The sequence below is a fragment of the Natrix helvetica genome (assembly GCF_964273705.1).
Source record: "Natrix helvetica genome assembly, chromosome: 9".
Taxonomy (NCBI): domain Eukaryota; kingdom Metazoa; phylum Chordata; class Lepidosauria; order Squamata; family Natricidae; genus Natrix; species Natrix helvetica.
The window spans coordinates 14,359,138-14,386,721 of NC_138560.1; the positions used below are offsets into that span (position 1 = coordinate 14,359,138).

Consider the following 27,584-nt stretch of genomic DNA (forward strand, 5'->3'; position numbering starts at 1 on the left):
AGAACTATAAATAAACCTTAGAAATAGCAGTGCTTTAAAAATTCTTCAGTGTGTAAACTACAAGATAAGTTTTTAAAAAAACGCTAGAAGAGAGGGGTGAAATCCAGCAGGTTCTGACAGGGTCTGGAAATTTTGAGTAGTTCGGAGAACTGGCAAATGCCACCTCTTGCTAGCCCCAGAGTGGGGTAGGAATGGAGATTTTGCAGTATCCTTCCCCTGGAGTGGGGTGTGAATGGAGATTTTGCAGTATCCTTCCCCTGGAGTGGGGTAGGAATGGAGATTTTGCAGTATCCTTCCCCTGGAGTGGGGTGTGAATGGAGATTTTGCAATATCCTTCCCCTGGAGTGGGGTAGGAATGGAGATTTTGCAATCTCCTTTCCCCAGGAGTGGGGTGGGAATGGAGATTTTGCAGTATCCTTCCCCTGGAGTGGGGTGGGAATGGAGATTTTGCAGTATCCTTCCCCTGGAGTGGGGTGGGAATGGAGATTTTGCAGTATCCTTCCCCTGGAGTGGGGTGGGAATGGAGATTTTGCAGTATCCTTCCCCTGGAGTGGGGTGGGAATGGAGATTTTGCAATATCCTTCCCCTGCCACGCCCACCAAGCCACGCCTACCAAGCCACACCACACCCACCAAGCCATGCCCACAGAACCAATAGTAAAAAAAATTGAATTTCACCATTGCTGGAAGGGGATTGCCCTTGTGAAAGTCAAGCTCTGGTGAATTCATAGGCCATAGAAAGTGAAAAATTGGGAGCTGATGGTGTTGGGTGGAAATGAGGGACTGGTGGAATGCTTTCAACCTTCAATCCATCCTAAATTCCCCAACCTCTTTTGTAAATACATTATGGCCAAAGTAAAATGAAGAGAGGACTCACCCAATCCCGGTTCCATCATTTGCGCAGTTTTGAGTCCCGAACAAAAATGTTTAGTCACTAAGAGCCCTGTTCCCCAGGTTTGGCAGTCTGGACTTCAAATCCCAGAAATCCACAACCAGAATGGCCATTGATGAGAGTTCTGGGATTTGAAGTCCATCCACTGGGAAGTTGCCATGGTTGGCAAACCATGAACGAAAGTATTGTAACGCAAGAGACATTTCCGGAGTGAAGAATGGGAGGTGGATGGGATTTCTGTACCGACATCTCTTGTATCTTTTCTAGGATAGCAACGGGAGCTATACCTTCATCCCATATGTGGTGACAAATCAGAAGAAGGTCTTTTGTTGTGATGTCGGCACCATGATGTGTTTGACTGAGCTTTACCAGTCCAACTTCAACATGGAAGCTGTCTTCAATCCACTCACAGTGCAACTTGTTAAATTGCTGGAGGGCACGTCTGTCAGCTCCAGGTAATGGTCCCTTCCTTCTTTTTACTTCAGCTCAGAAATTTGATATAAGGAAGAGGCAAGAGCAGGGATCCCCAAACTTGGCAACTTTAAGACTTGTGGACTTCAATTCTGGGAGTTGAAGTCCACAAGTCTTAAAGTTGCCAAGTTTGAAGACCTCTGGGAAGTCCACAAGTCTTAAAGTTGCCAGGTTTGAAGACCTCTGGGAAGTCCACAAGTCTTAAAGTGGCCAGGTTTGAAGACCTCTGGGAAGTCCACAAGTCTTAAAGTGGCCAGGTTTGAAGACGTCTGGGAAGTCCACAAATCTTAAAGTTGCCAAGTTTGAAGACCTCTGGGAAGTCCACAAGTCTTAAAGTTGCCAAGTTTGAAGACCTCTGGGAAGTCCACAAGTCTTAAAGTTGCCAAGTTTGAAGACCTCTGGGAAGTCCACAAGTCTTAAAGTGGCCAGGTTTGAAGACCTCTGGGAAGTCCACAAGTCTTAAAGTGGCCAGGTTTGAAGACCTCCAAACTCAGTTCTTCAGAGACAAGAACCTGGAAACCATATCCCAGGCAGGGACAAGCAACTTTTGAATAGTTTGGGCTGTGCTAATTTATGTGTGTAATGATTGGCTTAATGGGTGAGTTGCCTCAGCAGGAATGTGAAGCACGACTTTGTAAATAAGATAATCGTGGCAGACTGCTTGTAAATCTTTCAGAGTGATTAGATATACTCTCAAAAATATGTCTTTGGTTCCTGTATTATTTTTGGTATTCATGGAATTATCCAGCTCAATACCTATTGTTGGGAACGTCAACAGACAGAAGCGGTTGAGTTTCCCCATGTCCTTTATTGCCTACTCTGGAAAGAAAAGAGATTAGATAGATCTTTAATCTGACTCTGAAGAATAGCTGTGTGTATTTTGTAGATAGCAAAGAAGACCGAAGGTGAGCAAAAGAGATTTAAATAGAGTTAAAAATGAACCATATAATATTAAAGAGGGAACGAGCCCAAAGAAGCCATTCTTGTTCTGACCTAGGTTTCCCAAAAGCATGAAGCAAACGCCTGGTCCCGACAAAAAACCCTTTTATTTAATTAACTGTGAGTTCTGCTCATTCACATCCAGAAAAGTCTTTCAAGGGAGGATTTACCGTCACAGACCGTCTCTGGCTTGGAGAGCTGACAGGCCGATATCTGCAGAACTTGGCAAGGAGTCTCAGGGAGTCAGGAACCAATTAAGGGAACTAATTGTCTCCTGCAAACTCCCCTCCCCTTTTACTCCTCTTTATTCCCTGTGGGAGGGGCCATTCACTGTCCACCTGTGACTTTACTCCTCAGTCGACCCTTGTTCCTTAGCTGTTCCCTTCTGCTGGCAGCTCTGTACGTGCACACACTCCAGCTGTTCTTCTGCCTCACTGATGTCTGACTCTGAAGGCAGCTGATAACTGTCAGATGGCTCTGGCCCCCTCTCTGCCTCCACCCAGAGCCCTCATCAGAGCCTTCCCCAGCCTCCAGGACTGGCCCATGTTCCTCCCCATCCTCCTCACTGTCCGAATCTGCTGCCAGCTCCACTAGCTGCTGACGTCCCACAACAATTCTGAGATACCCATAGTAGCTAGTGACTACTCTACTGTCTACTTTTAATTCTGCCTAAATTAAGCAGGAAGGCTGATGATTGAAAACCTGGAGATTGTATGCAAAATTCTTTGGAATCCCATGTGAGAAACAAGATGAGCAGCCTTCTATTTTTGGAGGTATGTATTACCTCCCAAACCTGAACTTCAATCAGAGCAAGAACTTTTGAACTGTTTGATCTCAGTTTCTGGAGTAATTTGAGGACTTAGTTAGACTTCCTTAGGAAACTGCCACGAGGCCTTCTCACGTTTCCTCAAAATCTAGAATTTCGCCACAGTGTAACGTTCCAGCTTGTGTCAAACTTCTCATTTTGATTTTTTTTGTTTGAAACCAAATGTCTGTTAAGAGTGGTGCCATGTCAGCAAAAGTCAAATGGGGAAATGGGTTGGAAGCCAACTTTTTCTTAATTGCAAACGTCTGTTTTCATCTCTTTGGTGATAGGAATGACCAGGCATTTTTGCTTTACCTGTGAAAAATGGAGACTGAGTGATGGTGTTATTCCCAGTTCCATGCTTTATTCATTCCTGAAGATTGGTCCTTTAGCACCCAAGGTTGGGTCATACTACATTGTTAGCTGCTTTGATGTAGGTAGCTCATATGGACAGTAAAATATGAAATGGAAACAGCAACCAGAATTAAACAGAAGGAGCTCTCTCTTTTTGTCTTCAGATCCTATTTCTTGTTCTCAAAAAATGTCCTGGAGTCAAGATGGCAGGAAGTTGTGGTAAACCTCACCATTGTCACCACAACAAAGCATGATGTATTGCCAGAGATTTGCTTTAAATGCTGTGTTCTTGTCATAGGCATAATGTCTAGAAAAGGGGGCATGCCGCCTTCTCCTTTTATTTCAGAAATTATTTGTTAGGAACAACTCTTTGGAGAATCCGTACTCCTCCATCCATTAAAAAAAACCCTCACATTTACACGACTTGAGCCCACAGCACCCCTGCAAAAGTTGCCGTTGTGTTGTAATTTTATGTGAAGGGAGCATATTACCCCTCATTTTTTAACAACCATATTGTCAGCAGTTGAGAGCCGGTTTGGTCTACTGCAGGGGTCACTAACCTTTCGGACTTCCGGGACCACTAAATTCATAATTTTAAATCCCACAGACCACTAATACGATCTGCCTAATGACCAGCTGGGTGTGTGTGTGCCTAGGTGGTCATGTGACTGGGTAGACATGGTTAACTCGATGTCACTCACGTTCATGGGTGCCTCGCCAGCCTCTACTCACCCATTCCCTCCCAGCCACTCCACGCCTGCCCACCTGGGCTCCTCAGTACCCAACAGGGAGCAGTTGTTGGAGCTAAGCAGCCATCATGAGAAAGAGTTGGCAAAACAGCTCAGTTCAAATTGGGTCTGACTGAGAAGGAGGCTCAGAAGAAACACCTTACTGAAGACTACGAGCATAGGCTTTCCAGGCAGAGGGAAGACCTGCGGGAGTGCAAATCCAGGTACCGGCGCCTGGAGGCTCAGCGGGCTGAGATGGTCAGCCAGTTCCAGGCCATGATGCAGTCCCACTGGAATGAGGCCCTCTGGCTCTTCTCCACCAGCGGTGCTTCCCTCCAGCCTTCACCCAAAGCCCCTCACCAGGAGGCTGAAGCAGACCCCAAGTCAGAATTTCTGAACTGGTCTGACCCACATAAAAAGACCCTGAAGAGGGAGACTCTCTGCAGCAACACAAATGTTCATTGCATGTATCCATAGTTTGAGGACCCTTGATTTAGTGCAATATAAAAAATGCACATTTTTCTGCAGACCAACAAAATTTTCTCACGGGCCACCAGTTGGTGACCGCTGGTTTAGTGGTTAAGTGACTGTGAGTTCTAATCCCACGTTAGGCATCAAAGCCAGGTGGGTGACTTTGGGCTAATCATCAGGGAACGGGGAGTTCTAGTCCTGCCATAGGCATGACTTGAAAGCCGACTGTGTTACTTTGAGCCAATCCCTGTCTCTTATAGTTATAGTTTATAGTTTATTAAATTTATAAACCGCCCCCTCTCCCCGAAGGGACTCGGGGCGGTGTACAGACAATAAATATATACATGACAACAAAACAAAACACAAAGCCCCAGACAAAACAACTTTAGCACACAGTCTGTACAGTACCATAAACTAACTAATAGTTAAAACCAATTTAAAAAGTTAAAATACCCCAAAAATTTAAAAGTTTAAAATGCCATCCAGGAAGGTCAGGATTAAATTGTACTTATACCTATCATTGCAATTGGGCCAGGCCAGCTAATTGGAACAAGTGGGTCTTGAGTTTCTTACGGAAGGAGCGGAGATCAACAGTAGTTCTAATATCGGGGGGGAGGTCGTTCCAGAGGGTTGGGCCCGTCACAGAGAAGGCCCTACTCCTGGGCACCGCCCGCCCGCATTGCTTAGCGGATGGTACCCGGAGGAGTCCCTCTCTGTGGGAGCGAATTGGTCGCAGGGATGTATGGGGTAGGATGCGATCCCGCAGATAACTAGGTCCAGAGCCATGGAGCGCTTTAAAGGTGATAATCAACACCTTGAAACGCACCCGAAAAGCCACAGGCAGCCAGTGCAGCTCGCACAGGAGCGGTGTTACATGGGAGTACCTAGTACTCCCCATAATTGTCTGCGCGGCTGCATTCTGGACCAGCTGCAGCCTTCGGGTGCATCTCAAGGGGAGCCCCATGTAGAGAGCATTGCAGTAATCAAGGCGGGAAGTCACCAGCCTACAATGTCAGGCTGAGGTGGCAAGTTGGTCAATCAATTCCTGTTGCAATCAATGGATCAACACTTGAACTGATCTGGAAAGAAAAGCTAGGGAGAAAAAAAATGGTGTGTATTTAATTAAATATGTCTTTAATTACAGTTGATCCAAATTTAGTGTTTGCTCATCATGGGAATGGCTCTTGAATGCTGATGAGTCACAGGAGAATGAGCAAACCCGCTCAGCTCCCTGGACAAGATGGAAGCATTAATGCCCCATGTACTGTATGTCTGCTTTCTCCAGTGGCTACTTCCGGGAGATGATCCGCAGTGACATCCGGAAGGCTCGTGAAATGTACCATGGGGAACAGCTGAGCCGCGAACTGACCGGCATTCTACAGCGCCTGGACAGCGTGGAGTGCCTGAGCCTAGACATTGTCATGAACTTCCTACTCTCCTACCGAGATGCTCAGGTGAGTTCACCTTTCGGTGCTGTTTGGGCTTCACCTCCTCACAGGTAACTGCAAACTAGGAGGAATGATTGTCACAAAACCACCATAGCCGTAGTTTCTTCACTATTTTGTTCTTTAGTTGGGTACCTCTCTTACCTGGCTACTGTGAAGGTACAGGTAGTCTTACAATCATTAATTTAGTGACGAAGTTGCAATGGCACTGGAAAAAAGTGGCATGACTGTTTTTCACACTTAATGACCATTGCCGAATCCCCACAGTCATGTGGTCAGAATCCAGGCGCTTGACAAGTGGCCCATATTTATAATGGTGCAGTCACGCGATCCCCTTTTTTTGTGACCTTCTCACAAGCAAAGCCAATGTGGAAACCAGATTCACTTAACAACCATCTTAATGGCAACTGCAGGGCTGCCACTAGCAGCTTCAGGCCTGTCACTAGTTGGGACGGGGAGAGAAATAGTTAGCTGGGGTGTCGTAGTCAAAATAATAAGTTTTCCTGTGGGAACCAAGGTCATTCCAACAGGTGGCTGGGGAGAGGAGGAGCGAAGTAACCAAGCAACTAGCCAGCACCGCAGTTGGACCATGTGACTGATGACTTGGGGAAGCGGGAAAACGTTCTCTTTTTAATCTGATGAAAATCTGTGGGAACTTTCAGAGTTGGTTTTCACCAGTTGTCCCAATACGATGTATCCAATAAATCATTCCTTGAGGAATCTATCTGCCTCGGAGTTCTATTTTCTATGGGTGCATTACTTGGAAGGTGTAAAACAGTCCTACCAGAAGTAGCGGAAGTCTGAAAACAGACCTGTTTTGGGGTTCCAGAGGGGCCTCTGGAGCCCAAGGGAGGCCGTTTTCGCCCTCCTGGAAACTTGGGGAAAGCCTCCGGAGCCTGGGGAGGGTGAAAACGTCTCCCTCTCCCCTCCGCCGTGGTGCAGGAGGCTAAGTACACCGTGGCCACCATGGCCACAGCAACCCAGCAACCGGGCAGAGAACTGGTTGCTAACATTTTAGAATTGCAACAGTGGTCCAGACCCTTACCCCTTCTGATTTGAGTTACTAGTTAGAGAGAATTTTGGGCAATAATAAAGGTCAAACTATTCTTGCCTTTGTTGTTAAATTTGTTAGGAACCAGATGTTTGCAGTGCCCAACAATCCTAGACAGTATCTGTCAATTTCAGCCAATAAATTGTCTTTCCAAAATCCCCCCCATTTTCTCATTTCTGCCAAATTTTAAGTCTTTTTAGGCAGCAAACCTGCATCTGCAAAGGTTGACACAGATAAGCAGTAGTGTTCCTTCAGAAGATAACTAAAAAGCCTCTAGGGAGGGGTTTTTTTAATTATGAAGATCCAGTAAAAGAGTCAAGATCAACGCTTTCCAAACTTTTCCCTTCCTTTCCCCAAACTGTTTATCAGAAAGTCCTTTTTAACCCAAGGAAGATAAAACACTTTACGTCAATTTAAATGGTGCCTGTTGTCATGGCTTAATGGGTTTGTATGTTATTACCCCAAGAAAAACCACTCTTATTCAATTCTGAGTAATTTACCCAGATTTGGGAAGTAACCGGTCTAGATGATAAGCAATTTCTCGATTAATTCTGCTGAGCTAAAAAGAAAGAAAGAAAAAACTTGCTTACGTGGTGGGGTTTCTGTTCTATTAAAGAATAATCAAATTGCGGTTGAAATTTTGGGCTTCCTGAAAGAATTAAAATGCTTTCTTAGCATAAAATTCAACTTTCTACCATTCTAGGTCCTCGTTTCCTGCCCCGTCTGCTTTCTCATCACTCAACATACTAGCCAAAGCAGATATTTCACTGCAGATCAGTGGGGTTTGGTCCAATAGAAAGAAAAGCACACAGATAGTCCTCAACATACAACTGTAAATTGAGCCCAGAAATACATATAGTCTTCGCTACCTCCTTTAGCGATGATTCAAAGTTACAATGGCACGGAAAATGTGACGTATGACCATATTTCAAAGTTACGACCTTTGTAGCCTCTCCATGAGCGTGTGATCAAAATTGAGATTCTTGGCAACTGGTTCATATTTATGACCGTTGCTATGTTGCAACCTTCTCTCAAGCAAAGTCAATGGGGAAGCCAGATTCACTTAACAACCGGGTTGCTAACTTGTCAACTGCAGTGATTCATTTAACAGCGGTGGCAGGAAAGGTCGTAAAATGGTGCACAATTCACTTAACCAATGTCTCCCTTAACAACTTAAATTTGGGGCTCAATTGTGGTGGTTAAGTCGAGGACCAGCTATACAGTTATAAGCTGTGGTGGCCATTAAGCAGTTTTTTTTGCAATTAGTAATTTGCCGTTTTCGTTCTGTGGCAACAGAAAATACAAAAAATCCAGAACTTTTGAAGCATGTCAGCAAGGAGAATGCAAAAGCATTGAATAGAGAGTTTTCTACATAGAATATGGTCGATATATTGTATGGACCTCAGGGCATTTCTGAGTTTGGTTGGCTTCATACTAAAGATCTGATAAAATGTGACTTGGGTAGACTTGGGTTTGTGCTTAGTTCCAGGCTTGTTAAAATTTGGGATTCCTTAGTCTACAGCCAGGGGTATCAAACTCAAGGTCCGAGGGCCACATCTGGTCCGCAGGATGCTTAGATCTGGCCTGCAGGGCTACCCTAGAAACAGTGAAGGAATGGCCCGCGGTGCCTCTGCCAGTGAAAACACAGGACTGTGTGAGGTCCTCCCGAACTCCGTTTTTGCTGGCAGAGGATTGCAGGAGGCAGTCGCAGCTGAAAACGGAGCTCAGGAGCCCATTTTTGCTGGCAGAGCGCACGGGCTGCCATAGGTACCCCTGACACGAGTGATGTCAAGTTGGCCATGCCCACCCTGGCCATCCAAGATCAAACAAGACCCAGATACAGCCCTCAATGAAATTGAGTTTGACACCCCTGCTCTAAGTCCTCATAGAGAATGGTCACTCGGTGTTATCTTCTGTAGGACTGTGATGCGATCATCACCCTTGTGGAGACTCTCCAAAACCTGCCAACGTGCAGTGTCGCCGAGCAGCACAACATCTGTTTCCACTACGCCTTTGCTCTTGACAGGTGAGACTCATCCATGAATAAGGACATGTTTCTTGTTTTGATCATCTCAATGCCCACGGCCATCGGAACTCTCTTGGGCAACCAGAATTTCTTTATACGGCTGCAGAGAGAGGTGTAATATAATTGAAGGGAAGCAGAGCACAAGAAGGTTTTTAGAACACAAATTGCATGTTGCGGTAGATTTCTCCAGGGAAGAGGCTCCGGGAGATCTCGGAAGCTCCTGCACTTCCAAATTCCCCCCTGCTAATTAACTTTATGCAAAGCAGGAATAACCAGGTGAATGGATTTTTTTCCCCATACCAGCAATCCTCGACTTACAACATCTGTTTAGCAACTAGCACAATGGCACTGAAAAAAAGTGACTTATGTCCAGTTGTCATCAGGGTCACAATGGGAAATTCTGATTCCAATCGTGATTGCAAGTTGAGGATTACCTATAGTGGCTTCACTGTTAGTGAAGCTTAGTGATCAAGGGAGGCTTAGTAAGACCACACCTAGAGTACTGCATCCAGTTTTGGTCTCCACACGATAAAAAAGATGTTGAGACTCTAGAAAGAGTGCAGAGAAGAGCAACCAAGATGATTAGGGGACTGGAGACTAAAACATATGACGAACGGTTACAGGAACCTGATATGGCTAATCTAGTGAAGAGAAGGACCAGGCAAGACATGATAGCAGTCTTCCAATATTTGAGGGGCTGCCACAGAGAGGAGGAGGGAATCAAGCTATTTTCCAAGGTACCCAAAGGCCAGATAATGGATGGAAATTGAATAAAGAGAGATTCAACCTGGAAATGAGGAGAAATTTTCTGACAGTGAGAGCAATCAACCAAAGGAACAGACGTTGCCTTCGGACGTTGTGGGAGATTCATCACTGGAAGCTTTCAAAAAGAGACTGGAGTGCCATTTGTCAGAAATGGTGTAGGTAGGGTCTCCTGCTTGGGCGGGGGGGGGGTTGGACTACATGGCCTACAAGGTCCCTTCCAACTCTCTTAACCTGTATGCGATGTCTCTGCAGGCGGAACCGACCTGGGGACCGTGAGAAGGCTCTCTCTGTTCTCCTGCCTCTGGTGGAGAAGCCCGAAGGGGTGGCACCTGATCTGTACTGCATGTGTGGCCGTATCTACAAAGACATGTTCATTGACTCTGAGTTCACGGATCCCGAGAAAAGAGACAAGGCCTTCTTTTGGTGAGTAACAAGAAGGGAATCCTGCAGTACTCACCTCGATTCCCAAATCATTCTAACTGCACCAGGGCTGTAGCTAGATATACAAAAAAGCCAGTATGTGAAAGGAGTATCGTGCTGCCCTTAACTTTGGGGCAGGAAACTGTATCTGCCCACCACTGTATTGGAGTCACTACTGAATTGTTTGATGAAGACTCAGAACATTTGGTGATGAACATTTCCGTATTCCCCCGAAAATAAGACAGGGTCTTATTTTCTTTTTTTTCTTTTTTTTAAAAGAATTTTATTTTATTTTAATTGAACAAAAACACACACAAAAAGAACCATCCTTCAATACATCTTGTAGAAAGCGTGTCGATTGGTTACAAATAACTTTCGTGCATTTATTTCTTCCATAGTCATTACTTGTAGTTCATCATAGATTACACACTTTAAATCAAAGATCTTTATATATCTTACCATCAATATATCACAATTCTCATTTGACTACAATTATTTGAACGTGCTTCTGCCTGAACGTATTCATACTTAAAAACACAACCACATAATGGCGCTTGTTAGCTATTTCAAAAATCCTCCAATAACATTACACTTTTATGATATATTCTGAGTAAAAACCAATTGATAAAGTTTCTAAGCTTTTTTTTCTTTTCGCAGTTTAGAATATTATATCCAAGTTGCTTTTACCAATACCAGAGCATGTATATATTATTAAACAATATCCATTAACATTTCCTTGTTGTTATTATAATTAGCTAAAAGTCATTTACTATTTATATCCCAACTCCTCTCGTCAACCCCGCCCCCAAAAACATTACACCTTTATTTTCTTTCTACCCCCGAAATAAGCGCTTGGCCTTATTTTCGGGGAGGTCTTATTATTTTTGAGGTGCAGGAGGCGGCGAGCGTGGTCACCTCATGGCTGCTGCTGTATTGTAATATTTTGGGGAAGGGCTTATTTTCAAGGGAGGGCTTATTTTAGCCCATGCACTCAAAGCCCGATTGGGCTTGTTATCCGGGGAGGTCTTATTTTCAGGGAAACAGGGTATATATATTTTGAGAGAGGTCAAGGCTGCAGTGGTGGGGCTGTGAAAGGAGGGAGTGGCCCCTTGGTGTGTTGCCCGCAAACCCATTTGTAAACCAACTAAGGTAGCTAACCTTCGTGCAAATCATTCTGGTCAATGGAGTTCCCTGTATTCACTTTTGCAATCCCAATAAAAGCTCCCAGACTTAATTTTCTTGGCTTAGGAGAGTAACGCACACCTTTTCCTGGCAGCGCACCACAGGTGATATCGATTTGAAGCTTTGAAACACGTGGTCCTCAGCAGCTCATGAAAGCTGTAATTGACAGCAAGATGGGTCCTAGGGGCAATCAGGAGGAAAAAAATATGGATTTTTGAGGCAAACTGGAAAGAGGAAGATGGGTTGGGATCTGAATTGTGTATCCCATAAGTGAAACAGTTATCCCTTCAAGGGATCTGTAATGACCACGTAAGTCAATGTTTCTCAAACTTGGCAACCAGTTGCTAAAATTTTTGAATCCATACTGGAATATTGGATGACCATTTGTCTGAAATGGTATAGGGTCTCCTGCTTGAGCAAGAGGTTGGACCCGAAGCCCTCCAAGATCCCTTCCAACTCTGTTGTTCTGTTACCCCTCTCAAAAACGTGCAGTGTTCCTGTCAGTCACCAAATGTTTGACACTGAAAGGGTTACTTTTCATCCTTGTGCTTTAATTCCCCAGGTACCACAAGGCCTTTCTGACCGAGCCAAGCCTTCATGCTGGAATTAATTCGGTTGTGTTACTCATCGCTGCAGGCCATAGTTTTGAAGCCTCTATGCAGCTTCGACAGATCGGTGTGAGATTGTTCTCTGTTGTAACTTACTAAATTCATTTGGGCAGACAGGAAGGGAGGAAAGAGTGGTTAGCATGTTAGTCATTTGGGACAAAAGCGAACAATGCTTATTTGGAGCATACGCTGTCGTGAATGTTTATGGGTTTTTTTATGCGCAGTACAGTTAACAACTATCATTCAAATGATCACTATTTGCAAGTGTCAAGTAAAAAAGTGACCATAAGTCGCAAGTCGTGATCACATGATTGTTGCCCTTAATGACCGTGGGTGATTTACTTAACGACCACAGTGGAACTGACATCTTAAGTCCGTCATGGTCATCTGATGTTCACTTAACAAAGGTATCCACTTAGCCACAGAATTGCTGTTCCCAATTGGGGTCCTTAAATGAGGATTTGTTTTTTGTATTTCTTTCCTTATTCAGTTCAGATCCTGCCTTTCTTCCCAGTGGACACTTAAGGATTGTAATTTACAGTGGGGACGTCCATGGGAAATGTGGGGGGAGAGAAATATATGTTACAACTATGTCTACACAATCAAAACCTGTTTCCTTTTTATTTGTGACACGTGTAAAAAAAAGGGGGGGGGGGTGAAGCTTCATTTGCCTGATCACTTCCCCCATTTTAATTTTTGGACATCCCCGATCCAAAACTAAATTTTAAGTAAATGAAAAGCGGAATAAAAACAATTAAAATAGCTGGTTTTAAAATGACGGAATATTATACTGCAAAATTCTGTGAAATTTGACTGTACAATAAAACGGTTGGGCCTGGATTTTTGTCAAAGTTTTTTTTTTTAAGCAATGCAGTTTTTGACTGATCGTTTTAACCGAGTATTTTTTATGAAAAGGAGGTGCAAAACTTGGTGATTCTGGAATGGAATAACCGGAAGAACTCACACTGCTTCAGGGCCGGTTGAGCAATTAACACAAGGAAATCCACCGAAGCAGAAATTGGTTGTAAACATTCCTGGCATATTTATTCTGACTCAGTGAATTTTGCACATCCCTAAAGTTAAGAATCAGGCGATGCCAAATGCAACATTCTACCCAGGAAATCAAACGAGTGGCGTTTGAACAAAAATGCAGCTGCAAATCCAGCATGGTTATATTGTTCAACCTGGTGCTTCTCAACCTTCTCACCTTTAAGATGAGTTATTCTGGGAGTTGAAGTCCACACCAGAGGTGAACTTCAGGAGGTTCTGGAGAATCAGTGGTAGAAATTTTGAGTAGTTCGGAGGACCAGCAAATACTACCTCTGGCTGGCCCCAGAGTGGGAAGGGAATGGAGATTTTGCAATATCCTTCCCCTGCCACGCCCATAGAGCCGGTAGTAAAAAAAAAAATGAATTTCACTGGTCTACACCTCTTAAAGTTGACAAGGCTGGCTTAGCTCAGGGGTGTCAAACTCAATTTCATTCAGGGTTGTGTTTGACCTTGGGGGGGAGGGCGTGGCCAGCTCAACATCACTCGAGGTTCCATTTTCAGCTGCAACGGCCTCCTGCAGCTCTCTGCCAGCAAAAACGGAGCTTGGGAGGGGGGGGTGCATATGGCTTCCCCAAGCTCTGTTTTCACTGGCAGAGGGCTGCAGGAGACCATCGTAGCTGAAAACGGAGATCAGGAGGGCCAGACAGAGGCACCGTGGGCCAGTCCTTTGCTGTTTCCAGGGTGGCCGCCTGGCCACCCTGCATCCAGCCCCCGGGCCTTGAGTTTGATACCTCTGGCTTACCCCAAAGGCTAAAGAGGGGATTTTCTAAAAAAGATTCCTATACTTTTCATGAAATAACCTTTCTCTTTTCTGGCAGGGATGAAGGTGAGCTGCGTTTTGGGGAGGAAGGGAAGCCTGGAAAAAATGCAGCACTATTGGGACGTAGGCTTTTATTTTGGTGCAAGCATCTTAACGGGCGACTTCGACAAAATCATCCAAGCCTCTGAGAAGCTATACAAGCTGAATGCTCCTGTGTGGTACGTAGTGGTGACTTTTCATCTTGTGAAAGTGGGGGAAAGGGACGTCAAACACGCTAATACTTTTGAAGTAACCAGGAAGAAATGGTCAAAGTGGGTGTCGGGGCAGGCACCACCCTGAAATCAGTAAGCCTGACCTACTTTCGTTTTCTGAAGCAAGTAAATCTGGCAGAAGTCATTTCTGATGCACCACTAAGCCATAATATATGCTCGAAATTCAGTTTCGTTTATTTGTGTTGTGTGATGAACCTAAAGATTGTGGCTCACTCAAGGCAAAGGTGGTTAACACAAATTGTGGCACAGTTGGAAAGTGGTGACGTGAGCTACTGAATAAGCTATTTCAGTTATTCTATTGCAGGGGTGTCCAAACTCGGCAACTTTAAGACTTGTGGACTTCAACTCCCAGAATTCTAGGAGTTAAAGTCCACAAGTCTTAAAGTTGCCAAGTTTGGACACCCCTGTTCTATTGTTCTGGGTGTGCTCAAATAAGATAAATAAAAAAACATCCACCTGCGTTGGCCCTTTTCTTTCCTCCATCTCTTGTCTCACCTTTTCTCTGTATTTGTGCCAGGTACTTGACTTCCATCAAGGAGACTTACACAATCTACAATCATTTCAACACGGCCCCTGACACATGGTCACCCAAACAAGAGCTGGTTGATTTCTGGCTGGGGTTTTTAATGGAGTCCTGCCAGCCCTTCGTCTCCACAGAGAGCTGTTTGGTAAGGAAGCTGAGAGTCCTGCTTGTTTAAAGCAATGCCGTTCTTCAACTTGGATTGTCCCCCCCTGAGACTGATGGGAAAGCTACTGAGCTGGATCCCGTTTGAATATGAGCAAATCTTAACTTGGGCTTTCTGGTCTCAACCATGAACCAGCATTTGTGGTTTGTTTGGGTTTTTTTTTAAAAAAAATCTCTCTCAATTTTCGCCCTGGGGGAAAAAGATGCGATGGGGTGATGGTTGGGACCATCATGCCAAATAGCAATAGCACTTAGACTTATATACCGCTTTGCAGTGCTTTACAGCTGTCTCTAAGCGGTTTACAGAGTCAGCCTCTTGCCCCCAACAATCTGGGTCCTCATTTGACCCACCTCGGAAGGATGGAAGGCTGAGTCAACATTGAGCCTGGTGAAATTTGTACTGCCAAATTGCAGGCAGCCGGCAGTCAGCAGAAGTAGCCTGCAGTACTGCACTCTAACCACTGTGCCACCATGGCTCATGTCTAATTCTAAATATCTAAGTGTTTGCAAAACTAGTGTGCAAAAAAAATAAAAAAATAAAATACAGTTAGTCGTCGACTTACAGCAGTAAGTAACGTTTCAGCACTGAAAAAGGTGACCGATGGCTGTTTTTCACACTTACGACAGTTGCAGCATCCCTGGGGTTGCGTGATCAAAATCCAGATGCTTGGCGACCGATTCACGTTTATGATGGTTGCAGTATCCTGGGGGGGGGGGGTCACGCGATCCCTTTTGCGACCTTCTGGCAAGCAAAATCCAGGGGGAAGCCGGATTCAGTTAACAACCATGTTGCTTAACAACTGCAGGTTGTAAAATGGGGAAAAATTAACTTGACAACTGTTAAGTTGTTGCCTGTTCAGTTGTTAACTGTCTCGCTTAGCGACAGAAATGTTGGGCTCAATTGTGGTCGTAAGTCGAGGACTGCCTGTATAAAAGGCACTTGCACACACAAATGCCACGAATGTTAGGCATGGAAAATGCCTACGTTTCTTCAGATTTGTGTTGCTGAAAACAGTGCCAGTTGCAGGCAGCTCTTTCACAACCCTCCTTTCAAGATCCCTTTTAACGTCTTGTTGTTGGTTGCGAAGTGTGTCCAACCCATCGCGACCCCATGCACTACGTTCCTCCAGGCCTTCCTGCCCTCTACCATCCTCTGGAGTCCATTTAAGCTCACGCCAACTGAAGTACCTTGAATTCAACCCAAGATATTTTTTTTGTGTAGATGATGTAAAACTTTTACCCAGCTTGACTTCGGATATTTGGAAATTTCCCACTTCCTTTGTTGTTTCATGTTCCTCCCGTCTAACTGAAGCAAATTCAGGGCAAGCTTTGCAGAACAGTTGTCTGCAGAGCGCAAGAACGCGATGGGCTTCTCTCTTCTGCCAGAGGTTTCTTTCTACGCTGAGTCTTAGCACTCTCCTTAACGGTCAGGGTTGCTTAAGCCATGGCCCCTCTGCATGATGTTAGAGTCCAGCAGGCATCATCATCCCTGAACACTGGCCCTGTTGGCTGGGGCTGATGGTAGTTGGAGTTTAACAACATCTGGAGGAGCACAGCTTTGTTATGGCAGAAATAAGTTATACTTCAGGTAACCTGCCTCTTGTTACGATTTGTCTCCCTTTCTCTTTCCTAGCTGTGTTTCTCCCCTTTCTGTTGTCCCAGCTTACATTGTAGAAACCCCGACTGAACATTCCTTTGGGGCAGGGACCTCTGCCTTGGTCTCCCCTCCCCGCTTTGCTTCTGCATATAGCAATAGTCCAAGTCACTCTCCTTCCTTACGATGCATTGCTTGCATGGGGATAGCCTTATAAAGGCAGTGATTCTTAAGTTCAACCCTCACCCCAATTGTGCTACCAGTTCAACCTTCACCCCAATTGTTCAACCTTTACCCTAATTGTGTTACCAGTTCAACCCTCACCTCCATTGTACCAGTTCAGCCTTTACCCCAATTGTGTTATCAGTTCAACTCTCACCCCCCCCCGTGTTGCCAATTCAACCCTCACCCCCACTGTGTTACCAGTTCAACCCTCATCCCAATTGTTCAACCCTTACCCTAATTGTGTTACCAGTTCAACCCTCACCCCCACTGTGTTACCAGTTCAACCCTCATCCCAATTGTGTTACCAGTTCAACCCTCACCGAATTGTGTTACCAGTTCAACCCTCACCTCCATTGTGTTACCAGTTCAACCCTCACCCCAATTGTATTACCAGTTCAACCCGCACCCCAATTGTGTTACCGGTTCAACCCTCACCCCAGTTGTGTTACCAGTTCAACCCTCACCCCCATTGTTACCAATTCAACCCTCACCCCCATATTGTTACCATTTCAACCCTCACCCAATTGTGTTACCAGTTCAACCCTCCCCCCAATTGTGTTACCAGTTCAACCCTCACCTCCATTGTGTTACCAGTTCAACCCTCACCCAATTGTGTTACCAGTTCAACCCTCCCCCCAATTGTGTTACCACCTGGCTAGGCTCTTCCTCCTGGTACCCTTCTTGTAGAGGGCATCTAAACGCTGGCCTTCTGATAACCAAATATTGTGCTGCTCTTGTCCCCTGGTGATTTCACATCCTCCTCCTCGTCTCGAGGAATTCATTGAATCTTCCCTGGTTTAAAATCATCAGAGTTGAGGACTGCTGATTTTCTTGACAGGTGTTGATTCTCGACCTGAGCAAGGTGCTCCAACCGTCTCAGCTCTCTGTGTGCAACGAGGAGATCAGAAAATCAGTGACACTAAGCTACATCGGTTCCCTGGAAGAGGTACTTGCAGAGATTTCACTTCCCTGTGTTCACACGATCGCTTTTTGTGCATTTCACACCTGGCTTCCGACAAGCAGAGTTGATGGAGAAGCCGACAGTAAAGCCGCAAGTCATGGTCCCATGATGTCTCAATGACTCTGGATAATTTGATTAATGACCAGAGTGGAAATGAAGTCTTAAGTCCACGGGGTCATGGGATATTTCACTTAGCGATGAGGTTGCCAGTTCCAGTTGTAGCAATAGTGATAGCACTTAGACTTAGATACCGCTTCATAGTGCTTTTGCAGCCCACTCCTAGCTAGTCAGCCTATTGCCCCCCAACAATCTGGGTCCTCATTTTACCCACCTCGGAAGGATGGAAGGCTGAGTTAACTTTAAGCCAGTGAGAATCGAACTGCTGGCAGTGAGCAGAGTCAGCCTTCAATATTGCATTCTAACCACTGCACCACCAGGGCCAAGGAAAGGAGGGGAGAAATAATATATAGACTTATATACTGCTTCACAGTGCTTTTACAGCCTTCTCTAAGCAGTTTACAGAGTCAGCCTCTTGCCCCCAACAATCTGGCTCCTCATTTTACCCACCTTGGAAGGATGGAAGGCTGAGTCAACCTTGATCCTGGTGAGACTCGAACTGCTGGCAGTGAGCAGAGTCAGCCTGCGATTTTGCATTCTAACCACTGCACCACCAGAGCCAAGGAAAGTAAAGGAGAAATAGCAATAGCCCTAAGACTTATATACTGCTTCACAGTGCTTTTACAGTTCCCTCTAAGAGGTTTACAGAGTCAGCCTCTTGCCCCCAACAATCTGGGTCCTCATTTTACCCACCTCGGAAGGATGGAAGGCTGAGTCAGCCTTGAGCCTGGTGAGATTTGAACTGCCGAACTGCAGCTAGCAGTCAACTGAAGTAGCCTGCAGTACTGCACTCTAACCACTGTGTCACTTCGGCTCAGTTGCGGACTGAGTTTAATGACCTGAGTTGTGGCCCTTAAGCGAGAATTACCCGTTCTTACAATTTTCGGTGATTGGGAATTTTGCTTCTAGGGTGATTTGCTTATTGGGTGTTTCTCTTGGCTTCTATAGGAAGGAATTTCCACCTGGACCTTTCCCGCATCCTCCATCCGTGGAATCAGGTAATGTCATCATTGCCATTTCTGAAGAGGGCATCTAAATGCTGGCCTTCTGCATAACTCACCATCCAGCCTCCGAATTGTGCTTACTGGACACATGTCACACTTAAAGCCACACATTTTGCCAACTTGCGAAGCTTTGCTTAGGGTTCAACCTTGATCAGTTTCCTTGTGACTTTTCATACTCTGGAAACTCAGATGATTTGGTGAACTTATGGTTCATCATATCGCACGGAAATTGGAAAATTGTTTAATTCAGCAGCCAGGTTTAGTCCTCGTGCGCATGGGATTTAATGCCCGTGTAACACAGCATTATCTCTGTTCTTGGTCCTGGTGGACGTGTTTGGATGTTTGAGAATATATCAATTCAACAAAGTGGCAATCACAGACAATAGGGTCAGTTGCAAAAACTTAAATGTAGGATTATTTCCGTAGCTTCCTTCTGGAAGTCAGAGGCATTGGCTTACCTTTCTTTTAATAAAAAGTGATCTCCTCCTCCTTTTTAAACCTTCACGTAAATCTCCTAAGCCAGGGGTCGGCAAATTTAAACACTCAAAGAGCCATTTGGACTCGTTTCCCACAGAAAAGAAAACACCGGAAGCCCCCCTGTTCAGTTCTGGAGCTGACCGGAAGTTCAGTTCCCCCACCATAGAGTCTCCTCCTAGCACAGCGTACTTTTTCCTCTACCTGTCCTAACCGAAAGCCCCATCAATTGTGGAGACAACTGGAAAACCCTCCCCTTGCCATAGAGTCTTCTCCTGGCGCAGTGTGCTTCTCTTCCCCCCCACCCACCAGAACTCCTCTCAAAATTGTGGCGCCGACTGGTGACGGAGCTGCAGCAGAGGGAGGAAAGAGCCACAGTTTGCTGACCCCTGTCCTAAGCCAGTGATGGCTAACCTTTTCGTAGCTGCGTGCCTGCGTAATGCAATGCCCACCATGCATGCACCCCCCCTGCCCTCCACCCCCGTGCATGCATGTGCAACCCCTTGCATTCACCCCACCCCCATGCATGCGCATGCGTCTCTCGCATGTGCCTCACCCGCCACGCATGCATGGCAGAGACCTAAAAACCAGCTGGCTGGTGGGAAGCACATGCACAGTGGAGCTGAGCTGAGGCGACAGCTTGCGTGCCCACAGAGAGAGTTCTGCCTGCCACCTGTGGCCCGCGTGCCATGGGTTCGCCATCAATTAGGACCTAAGCTTCATTTTAACAGGTTGTCCAAGGGGCGTTCAGTCTTAATGGGGCGCTCACATCTCAAAATGTTTTGAACCAGCATCGTCAAAACAATGATAAGAAAACACTTTCATGCAAAGTAAATCAACAGCTCATACAACATTCCCTGCACATAGAAAGGCAGTATCTGATCAGGAAGCTTTTGAGGCTAGCATAGATGAAGGATCTTGAAAGGATAAGTCAAGTTTCTGGGGGTTTTTTTTGTTTTTTTTTACTGGTGAGAAGAAAGGGTAAATATTCCTGCCAAACTGAAGTTCTCCTCCTGTAGAGCAAGCCGCATTCTCCCCCAAAGGCCTGTTTTCTACATGCCTGAATTATTTTCTTCTCTCTCTTTCTTTTTTGCACCAGTATTTCTAAGTGCGACGAACGATGCTGTTTCCTTTATGTGCGACATACAGTTGAAGATTTCCAGTTATACTTCCCTACCCAAAATCACTGCCGCTGGTGAGTGGGGATGAGGAGGCGAGGGTACCAACAGAAGCCAGGACCCAAAGAAAGAGAAAGAAAGAAAGCCAGTGCAGTCCTGGGCTGTTATCAACACAGGATGAACATCAAGATCACGAGAAGTGATAATTCCATTCTGTACTGTACCAGTGAGGCCTACTTTTGGAACACGGCATATAATTCTGGTCACCACAATGCCAAAAAAAAAAAAAAATGCCGAGAGCCTAGTGCAGGGGTGTCAAACTCGATTTCATTGTGGGCCGCATCAGAGTTGTGTTTGACCTCAGGGGGCTGGGGTGGGCGTGGCCAGGGTGGGCATCGGCAGTTCAGCATCACTCCTGTCAGGGGCGCCTGTGGTGTCCCGAGCACTCTGCCAGCAAAAACGGGCTCCTGAGCTCCGTTTTTGGCTGCAATGGCCTCCTGCAAGCCCCTGACAGCAAAAATGGAGCTCGGAAGGGCCATGCGCTCAGGCACATTGCTTCAAAGCAGTATCAATCTTTGTGAAGATGTTTCTTTCTTTTTTTTAACTTTTTATTTTGTTTATGCAAACTTCACATCTTTGCAACACATTACACTTCTTTGACATATCAGTTGTGATTCTTTTATCTGTATATATAAGCCTTGTATAGCTATAACTTTATAGATACGTGCATTTATATTATTTCATACATCTTCTTTCTTCATTCTATATATAACGTTCTATATAACAACCTTTATTACATTTGAATCGTTTTGCATCCATTTCCTATTATTTATTTGCTACAGTCTATTTTGTATCTCTATCTTGTAATCATTTTCCGGTTTTGTAGTTATTTTTTTAATTTGTTGATCTTTCTTCCTTTCTTTTTTGCTTTCCTGCTTGCAGCCAATTATACCATAAATCCCACAGGGGTAATATTCAGATTCTTCTTTATGAAGATGTTTCATGAGCTTCTATTATTCCCTGAGATGTTCCTTCCTCTTCCTCTTTTATTTCAGGTTTTTTGAACTGGTCCATTCTTTCATGGCAGAGATGGGCGAAGAAGGGAATTGGTGCAGCTCTCCAGTGGAACTAGAGGTGAATTGGGGGTGAAGGCGCTGTCAATCAGGCCTTCTTGGTTTTCTTAGGAAGGATTTCACAACACAAGTGAAGAAGGAAACAACAAACCTAGCCAGCTCCAGAGCTGACTCAGCATAAAAATAGCTAGCGTGAAGAGGTCTTTTTTAGTGCGGTGCTGAAATTTTCTTCTGAACCTTTTCCCACAACCTAAAGGTTAAAACATATAAAGAACGGTTGCTGGAACTAGGTATATCTAGTCCAGTAATGACAAACCTTTCTAGGAGCCTGGGGAGGGCAAACAACAGCCCAATGCACAAACCGGAAGTCCGTTCACAAACTATTTGTTTGCGCTTTGGGCTGTTTTTTGCCCTCTGGAGGCTGTTCAGGCTGTTCCTGAACTTCTGGTTTGCGTGTTGGGTGGTTTTTCGCCCTCCTGAGGCTTTGGGGAAGCCTCTGGAGGCCAAAAAGTGCTGAAAAATGCCCCAAAATCAAGGCCGAAAATCAATTCGCCAGCACACATATGTGCACTGCAGCTGACAGGGCAACTCCTCGCGTGCCCTCAGAAATGGCTCCATGTGTCACCTGTGGCATGCGTGCTATAGTTTCGCCATCACGGGTCTAGTTTGATGAAAAGGACCAGGGTGACATAATGGCAGTGTTCCGATATCTTGGGGGCTGCCACAAAGAAGAGGGAGTCAAATTATTCTCCAAAGCACCTGAGGGCAGGACAAGAAGCAATGGGTGGAAACTCATCAAGGAGAGAAGCAACTTAGAACTAAGGAGAAATTTCCTGACAGTTAGAACAATTAATCAGTGGAACAACTTGCCTCCAGAAGTAGTGAATGCTCCAACACTGGAAGACTTTAAGAAGATGTTGGATAACCATTTGTCTGAAGTGGGGTAGCGTTTCCTGCCTAAGCAGGGGGTTGGACTAGAAGACCTCCAAGATCCCTTCCAACTCTGTTATTCCATTCTACCATTCGCATGATGATAAGAAAGACATTGCTTTCCATGTGTTTTTCAACTAGGGAACACTAGTGAAATTCTCCCCAGTGGCTTACAAGTTTCTTACATTTTATCTCTGTAATAGATTTGCTAAGGCGAATGAGTGAGTCTGTTTATTGTGTACATTTCCTACACTGGCTTGCAATTTCCTTGGCTTTTTATGCATCCATTCAAGTGGAAAATATGAGGAAACCCCACCTGGGCACAGTTTTCCAAAGAAGAAAAGGGATAGAGAGAGGTTGTGTAGAAAAACACAACCGTGCCACTTTGCCTTGTCATCTTGCAACGATCTCAGGAGCGCCACCAAAATAAATCTCAAACTGTGCAGTTTTTCCAGAGTATGGAAGAGCATATAATTTTTAGATAAAAAGTGAACGATAATGAATATTGAAATGAAAACCTGTTCCAATCACACCTATTTTCTCTTAAGTGTAATATTTCGGTTGTAAATTTAATGGGGTGCATGAGCTTGCATGTTTAATCAGCTTCTAGAGAAATAATTATTAAAGCCTTCAGCTGCACTCATTTCAATGTTTAGTCTTGCTTGTAGAGAGTTCTGAAACTCCACTTTTCTCAAAGCTATTTTGATGTTAAAAACAAGGTGGAACTTTGGTGCCTTTAAAAGTGTTTGTGTAATAATTTCAAATTGTTTGCAAACACCATATTTTTTTTTAAAAAAATAATGGTCTTAAACCATCTGAGAATGCTTTACAACATCAGAAAAATAGGATGTTGGAGACAAACTTCAACAAGTACAAACTTGCTTGCATAACAAATAAGTGTAACAATCCCTGTTCCAAGGGATATGGTGGCTCAGTGGCTAAGACATCGAGCTTATCTATCAGAAACGTCGGCAGTTCAGCAGTTCGAATCCCTAGCGCCGCGTAACAGAGTGAGCTCCCGTTACTTGTCCCAGCTTCTGCCAACCTAGCAGTTCGAAAGCACGTAAAAAAGGCAACTAGAAAAACAGGGATCGCTTTGGTGGGAAGGCAACAGCGTTCCATGTGCCTTCAGCGTTTAGTCATGCCGGCCACATGACCACAGAGACGCCTTCGGACAGCGCTGGCTCTTTGGCTTTGTAATGGAGATGAGCACTGCCCCCTAGAGTCAGGAATGATTAGCACACATGTGCAAGGGGAACCTTTACCTTTATCCCTATTCCATTTATGGAATCTGACAGGATTGGCAGCTGAAGGTTGAGCAGTGACTTCTTCTACCATATTTTAAGGTCAAGAAGCTAATTTAAGAAACTCGGGATTCATTATCTGCCACATTTTCCTGGATTGTCTGCCCCCCAGGCCTCAAAATGCGCTCTAACTAATTATAGGGCTGTTTGTGTATCAAAGGTCTTCTGACAAGGCTTTGCACTTCCTTATATTCTCTCTCTGCTTTCATGTTTACAGTATGACTATGAATACACTGAAGCAGGCGACAGGGTGATTCTGGGGAAAGGGACATATGGTGTGGTCTATGCCGGACGAGATCGCAGTAACCAAGTGCGCATTGCCATTAAAGAGATTCCGGAGCGGGATAGCAGGTAAGGGCACAGAATGGAAAAACGTGCCATGGCCAACGGGCCCCGGCTGATTCACCCCAGCTATTTTACCATGTCCAATTCACCGTGGGACAACTTGTCATAAGACAGCTTTACCACGGGACAATTTAATGTGGCGGGGACACGGTGGCTCAGTGGCTAAGACGCTGAGCTTGTCAATCAGAAAGGTCAGCAGTTCGGTGGTTCGAATCCCTAGCCCCACGTAATGGAGTGAGCTCCCGTTGCTTGTCCCAGCTTCTGCCAACCTAACATTTTGAAAGCATGTAAAAAAATGCAAGTAGAAAATAGGGATCACCTTGGTGGGAAGGTAACAGCGTTCCTTGCACCTACTGAGTTATCCCGCATTGAGTTGTCCAATTCTGAGCTGGCCGCAGCGAGTTGTCTTAGACCAAGGGTGTCAAACGCAAGGCCCGGGGGCCAGATCTGGCCCATGAGGTGCTTAGATCTGGCCCATAGGGCCGCCCTGGAAACAGCAAAGGACCAGTCCACAGTGGCTCTGACAATGAACACTGAGCCGCAGGTGGCCCTCGTGAGCTCCGTTTTCACTGGCAGAAGATTGCTGGAGACCGTTGCAGCAGAAAACGGGCCTCGAGAGCCTATTTTTGCTGGCAGAGCACTCAGGCCACCACAGATGTCCCTGACATGAGTGATGTCGAACTGGCCATGCCCCCTCTGGCCACGCCCACCCCACCCCCTCAAGGTCAAACACAGCCCTGATACAGCCCTCAATGAAATCGACTTTGAGACCCAATAGGACCTGTGGGCAAGAGAAGATATTTCCAGATCATTCAGTGGGAGGCGGTGGCTTTGTCCTCCCCTCCCATCCTTTGTCAGGGTTATTTTGTTCTTGGAAGAGTCTGCCTGGGTCTTTCATTGTTGGTCTTACTTCTCAGATATTCACAGCCTCTGCATGAGGAGATTGCTCTGCACAAGCGCCTGAAACACAGGAACATTGTCCGCTATCTGGGTTCCGTGAGTCAAAATGGCTTCCTCAAAATCTTCATGGAGGAAGTGCCTGGAGGTGAGTAAGCAGGAGATGCGATTCTGAAACCCTGGTGAAGATGGGAATGGATTCCTTTCAGCAAAATCAGATCTTGGGAGATCTATTCTCAGGAGAATAAGAAAGAGAGTATCAAGCTCAAGCCCAAAGAGGTCACAGTGAAATCCAGTGGAATCCAATTTCTATTTTATTTGCTTACACAGAATGGACAGAATCTTGCCAGAGTGAAGTTAAACAGGGAGTTTTCGACTTTACAAGCACAATTGAGCCCAAAATTCTCATGAATAAGCAAGACAGTTGTTGAGTGAGTTTTGCCCCATTTTAGCATCTTCTTGAAAGCCTCCAAGTGATGGGACGCCCACAACTTCTGAAGACAAATCATTCCACTGGTTGGTTGATCTCTCCATTAGGACATTTAAGAGATTGAGGATAGCCCCTTCCTAGAATCTCTCAGGGTATATCTAGTGGTGGGCTACTGCTAGTTTGGACCGGTCCAGGTGAAATCATGAAGATGACCTCGGTAGAAATATACATTTCATTTGTCACCTGCTCCTAACCCGAACCCCGCCCATCTGCCCCAGTGCTAGGCCGTCTTATTTAGCACTGTTTTTGAAGCTGCATGCATGTGCAGAAGGTGCGTTGGGGAACAAAGCACATGCACGGAAGGGGCGAGCAAAGCACATGCGCGGAAGGCGCACCCTCACGTTTTCAGTGCTGGGCAAACCGGTTGTTCATTTATGTGCCACCCACCTCTGGGTATATCCATTAGATTATGGTAGCATGGGTCTGGCTGTGTGGTATGAGCAAATAAAGAACTGAACGTTGACGGCATTGTTCTGTGTCGTTGTTGACAATTTGGTCATTTCCCAATGTCCTTTTATAGGCTCCTTCCTTGCTGTTTACTTGCTAACATTGTGGGTTCCTGGGCTTTTTGAGTGACTCCCACCCTCTTTCTTTACAAATGAAGGTGAGATGGATTGCAATATAGAAACAGACTACAGGAGAGTTGGGTGTAGAAACAGAAACAAGTGACGGGCAGGAGGAGTTGTGCCGATGATTTTCTGTCAGTGCGAGACATAAACTTCATCCGTCGGGATGTATGAACTCATCATTTGATGTGGCTCAGTTTTTAAATTTCCCACCTCGTTTCTGCATATATTTTTCCTTCCCCTTTGCAAAAATCCATGTGAAAATCTCTGCCAGTTTTGGTGAGCATTTCTCTCCTATTTTGCACTTTGTATTCTTAAACCTTATTCTTAAAATGGGGACGCGGTGGCTAAGATGCTGAGCTTACGTCGATCAGAAAGGTCGGCAGTTTGGCGGTTCAAATCCCTAGCGCCATATAAGGGAATGAGCTCCCGTTACTTGTCCCAGCTTCTGCCAACCTAGCAGTTCGAAAGCACCTAAAAAAATGCAAGTAGAAAAATAGGGACCACCTTTGGTGGGAAGGTAACAGTGTTCCATGCACCTTCGGCATTTAGTCATGCCAGCCACATGACCACGGAGATGTCTTCGGACACTGCCGTCTCTTCAGCTTTGAAATGGAGATGAGCACTGTCCTCTAGAGGGATAGCACATATGTGCGAGGGGAACCTTTACCTTTAGTCTTAAACTGCTAGTTTTGGTTCTGACAGGCTGTGTTTGCGTCTGTTGTATTTTCTCTTTGTGTTTTCATATGCACCTTTTTGGAGCTGCAAAGGGCACTGCAAAATTTGTGAACAAGCTAAAAAAGAAAAAAAGCATAAACCGAACCTTGATTCCCATGCCTGTTTGGGAAATTTAGCTTTCGTCAAAAAATGTGTGCTCAGATGCAAACGGATCATCCTTCCCCATCTTACGGTGGGTCTTAAAATGAGGGCCTTTGGGAAGACCCAGCATGCATGGATCAATGATGCTAAAGATCAGGAAGCAAATGCTTCTTGTCGCTCTGGGTAAGCATCTTGAGCTCTTTGTTCTGCCTCCTGGAAACTCTTCCAGATCTAATTGCCAAAGCAAGCAAGGCATTTTCCAGCTATTCGGCTATGAGAAAAAAAAAACAGACGAGCGTTGAAGTTTAGAGCTTGACTTGTATTTAATGTGGGTTATAAAATGAGGAAAAAGCCCCCAAACTCTTAAGAGAGATGCAAAACATGTCAAGCTCAGATTGTTTTTACATACTTCTACCAAACTCTTTTCTGCAAAACCCAACAGAAAACTCCGGCTCCACCTTTGTGACATCTTATTTGTTTTATTTTTATTTCATTTAATTTGTCAAACGTGTAAAAAATAACAGATATAAGTATAAACATAAGTATGAACTAAGTAAATGGGGATGAATAAATGGGGAGAGTAGGACAGGGACGGTAGGCACGCTGGTGCACTTATGCATGCCCTCTTTAAGGACCTCTTAGAAATGGGGTGAGGTCAACAGTAGACAGTCTTAGGTTAAAATTATGGGGGTTTGGGGACATAACAGAGTCAGGTAGAGCAGTCCAGGCATTGACCACTCTGTT

The 27,584-nt window shown here is 45.1% G+C and overlaps 1 protein-coding gene across 2 annotated transcripts in view; it reads left to right on the plus strand.

Annotated features, from left to right (window-relative positions):
• Window positions 1–27,584, plus strand: part of MAP3K6 (mitogen-activated protein kinase kinase kinase 6) — a 70,279-nt gene that overhangs the window by 19,675 nt on the left and 23,020 nt on the right. Inside the window, exons 4-16 of one of the 2 annotated variants that reach the window (XM_081961915.1) lie at window positions 1,159–1,346; window positions 5,945–6,113; window positions 9,075–9,181; window positions 10,199–10,369; window positions 12,111–12,223; window positions 14,025–14,184; window positions 14,756–14,906; window positions 17,581–17,688; window positions 18,769–18,818; window positions 20,398–20,493; window positions 21,472–21,550; window positions 23,941–24,074; window positions 24,986–25,113. In XM_081961915.1, the coding sequence (XP_081818041.1) occupies window positions 1,159–1,346; window positions 5,945–6,113; window positions 9,075–9,181; window positions 10,199–10,369; window positions 12,111–12,223; window positions 14,025–14,184; window positions 14,756–14,906; window positions 17,581–17,688; window positions 18,769–18,818; window positions 20,398–20,493; window positions 21,472–21,550; window positions 23,941–24,074; window positions 24,986–25,113 (1,654 nt within the window). The remainder of the gene's footprint in view (window positions 1–1,158; window positions 1,347–5,944; window positions 6,114–9,074; window positions 9,182–10,198; window positions 10,370–12,110; window positions 12,224–14,024; window positions 14,185–14,755; window positions 14,907–17,580; window positions 17,689–18,768; window positions 18,819–20,397; window positions 20,494–21,471; window positions 21,551–23,940; window positions 24,075–24,985; window positions 25,114–27,584) is intronic. The other variant, XM_081961916.1, reaches the window with a different exon arrangement.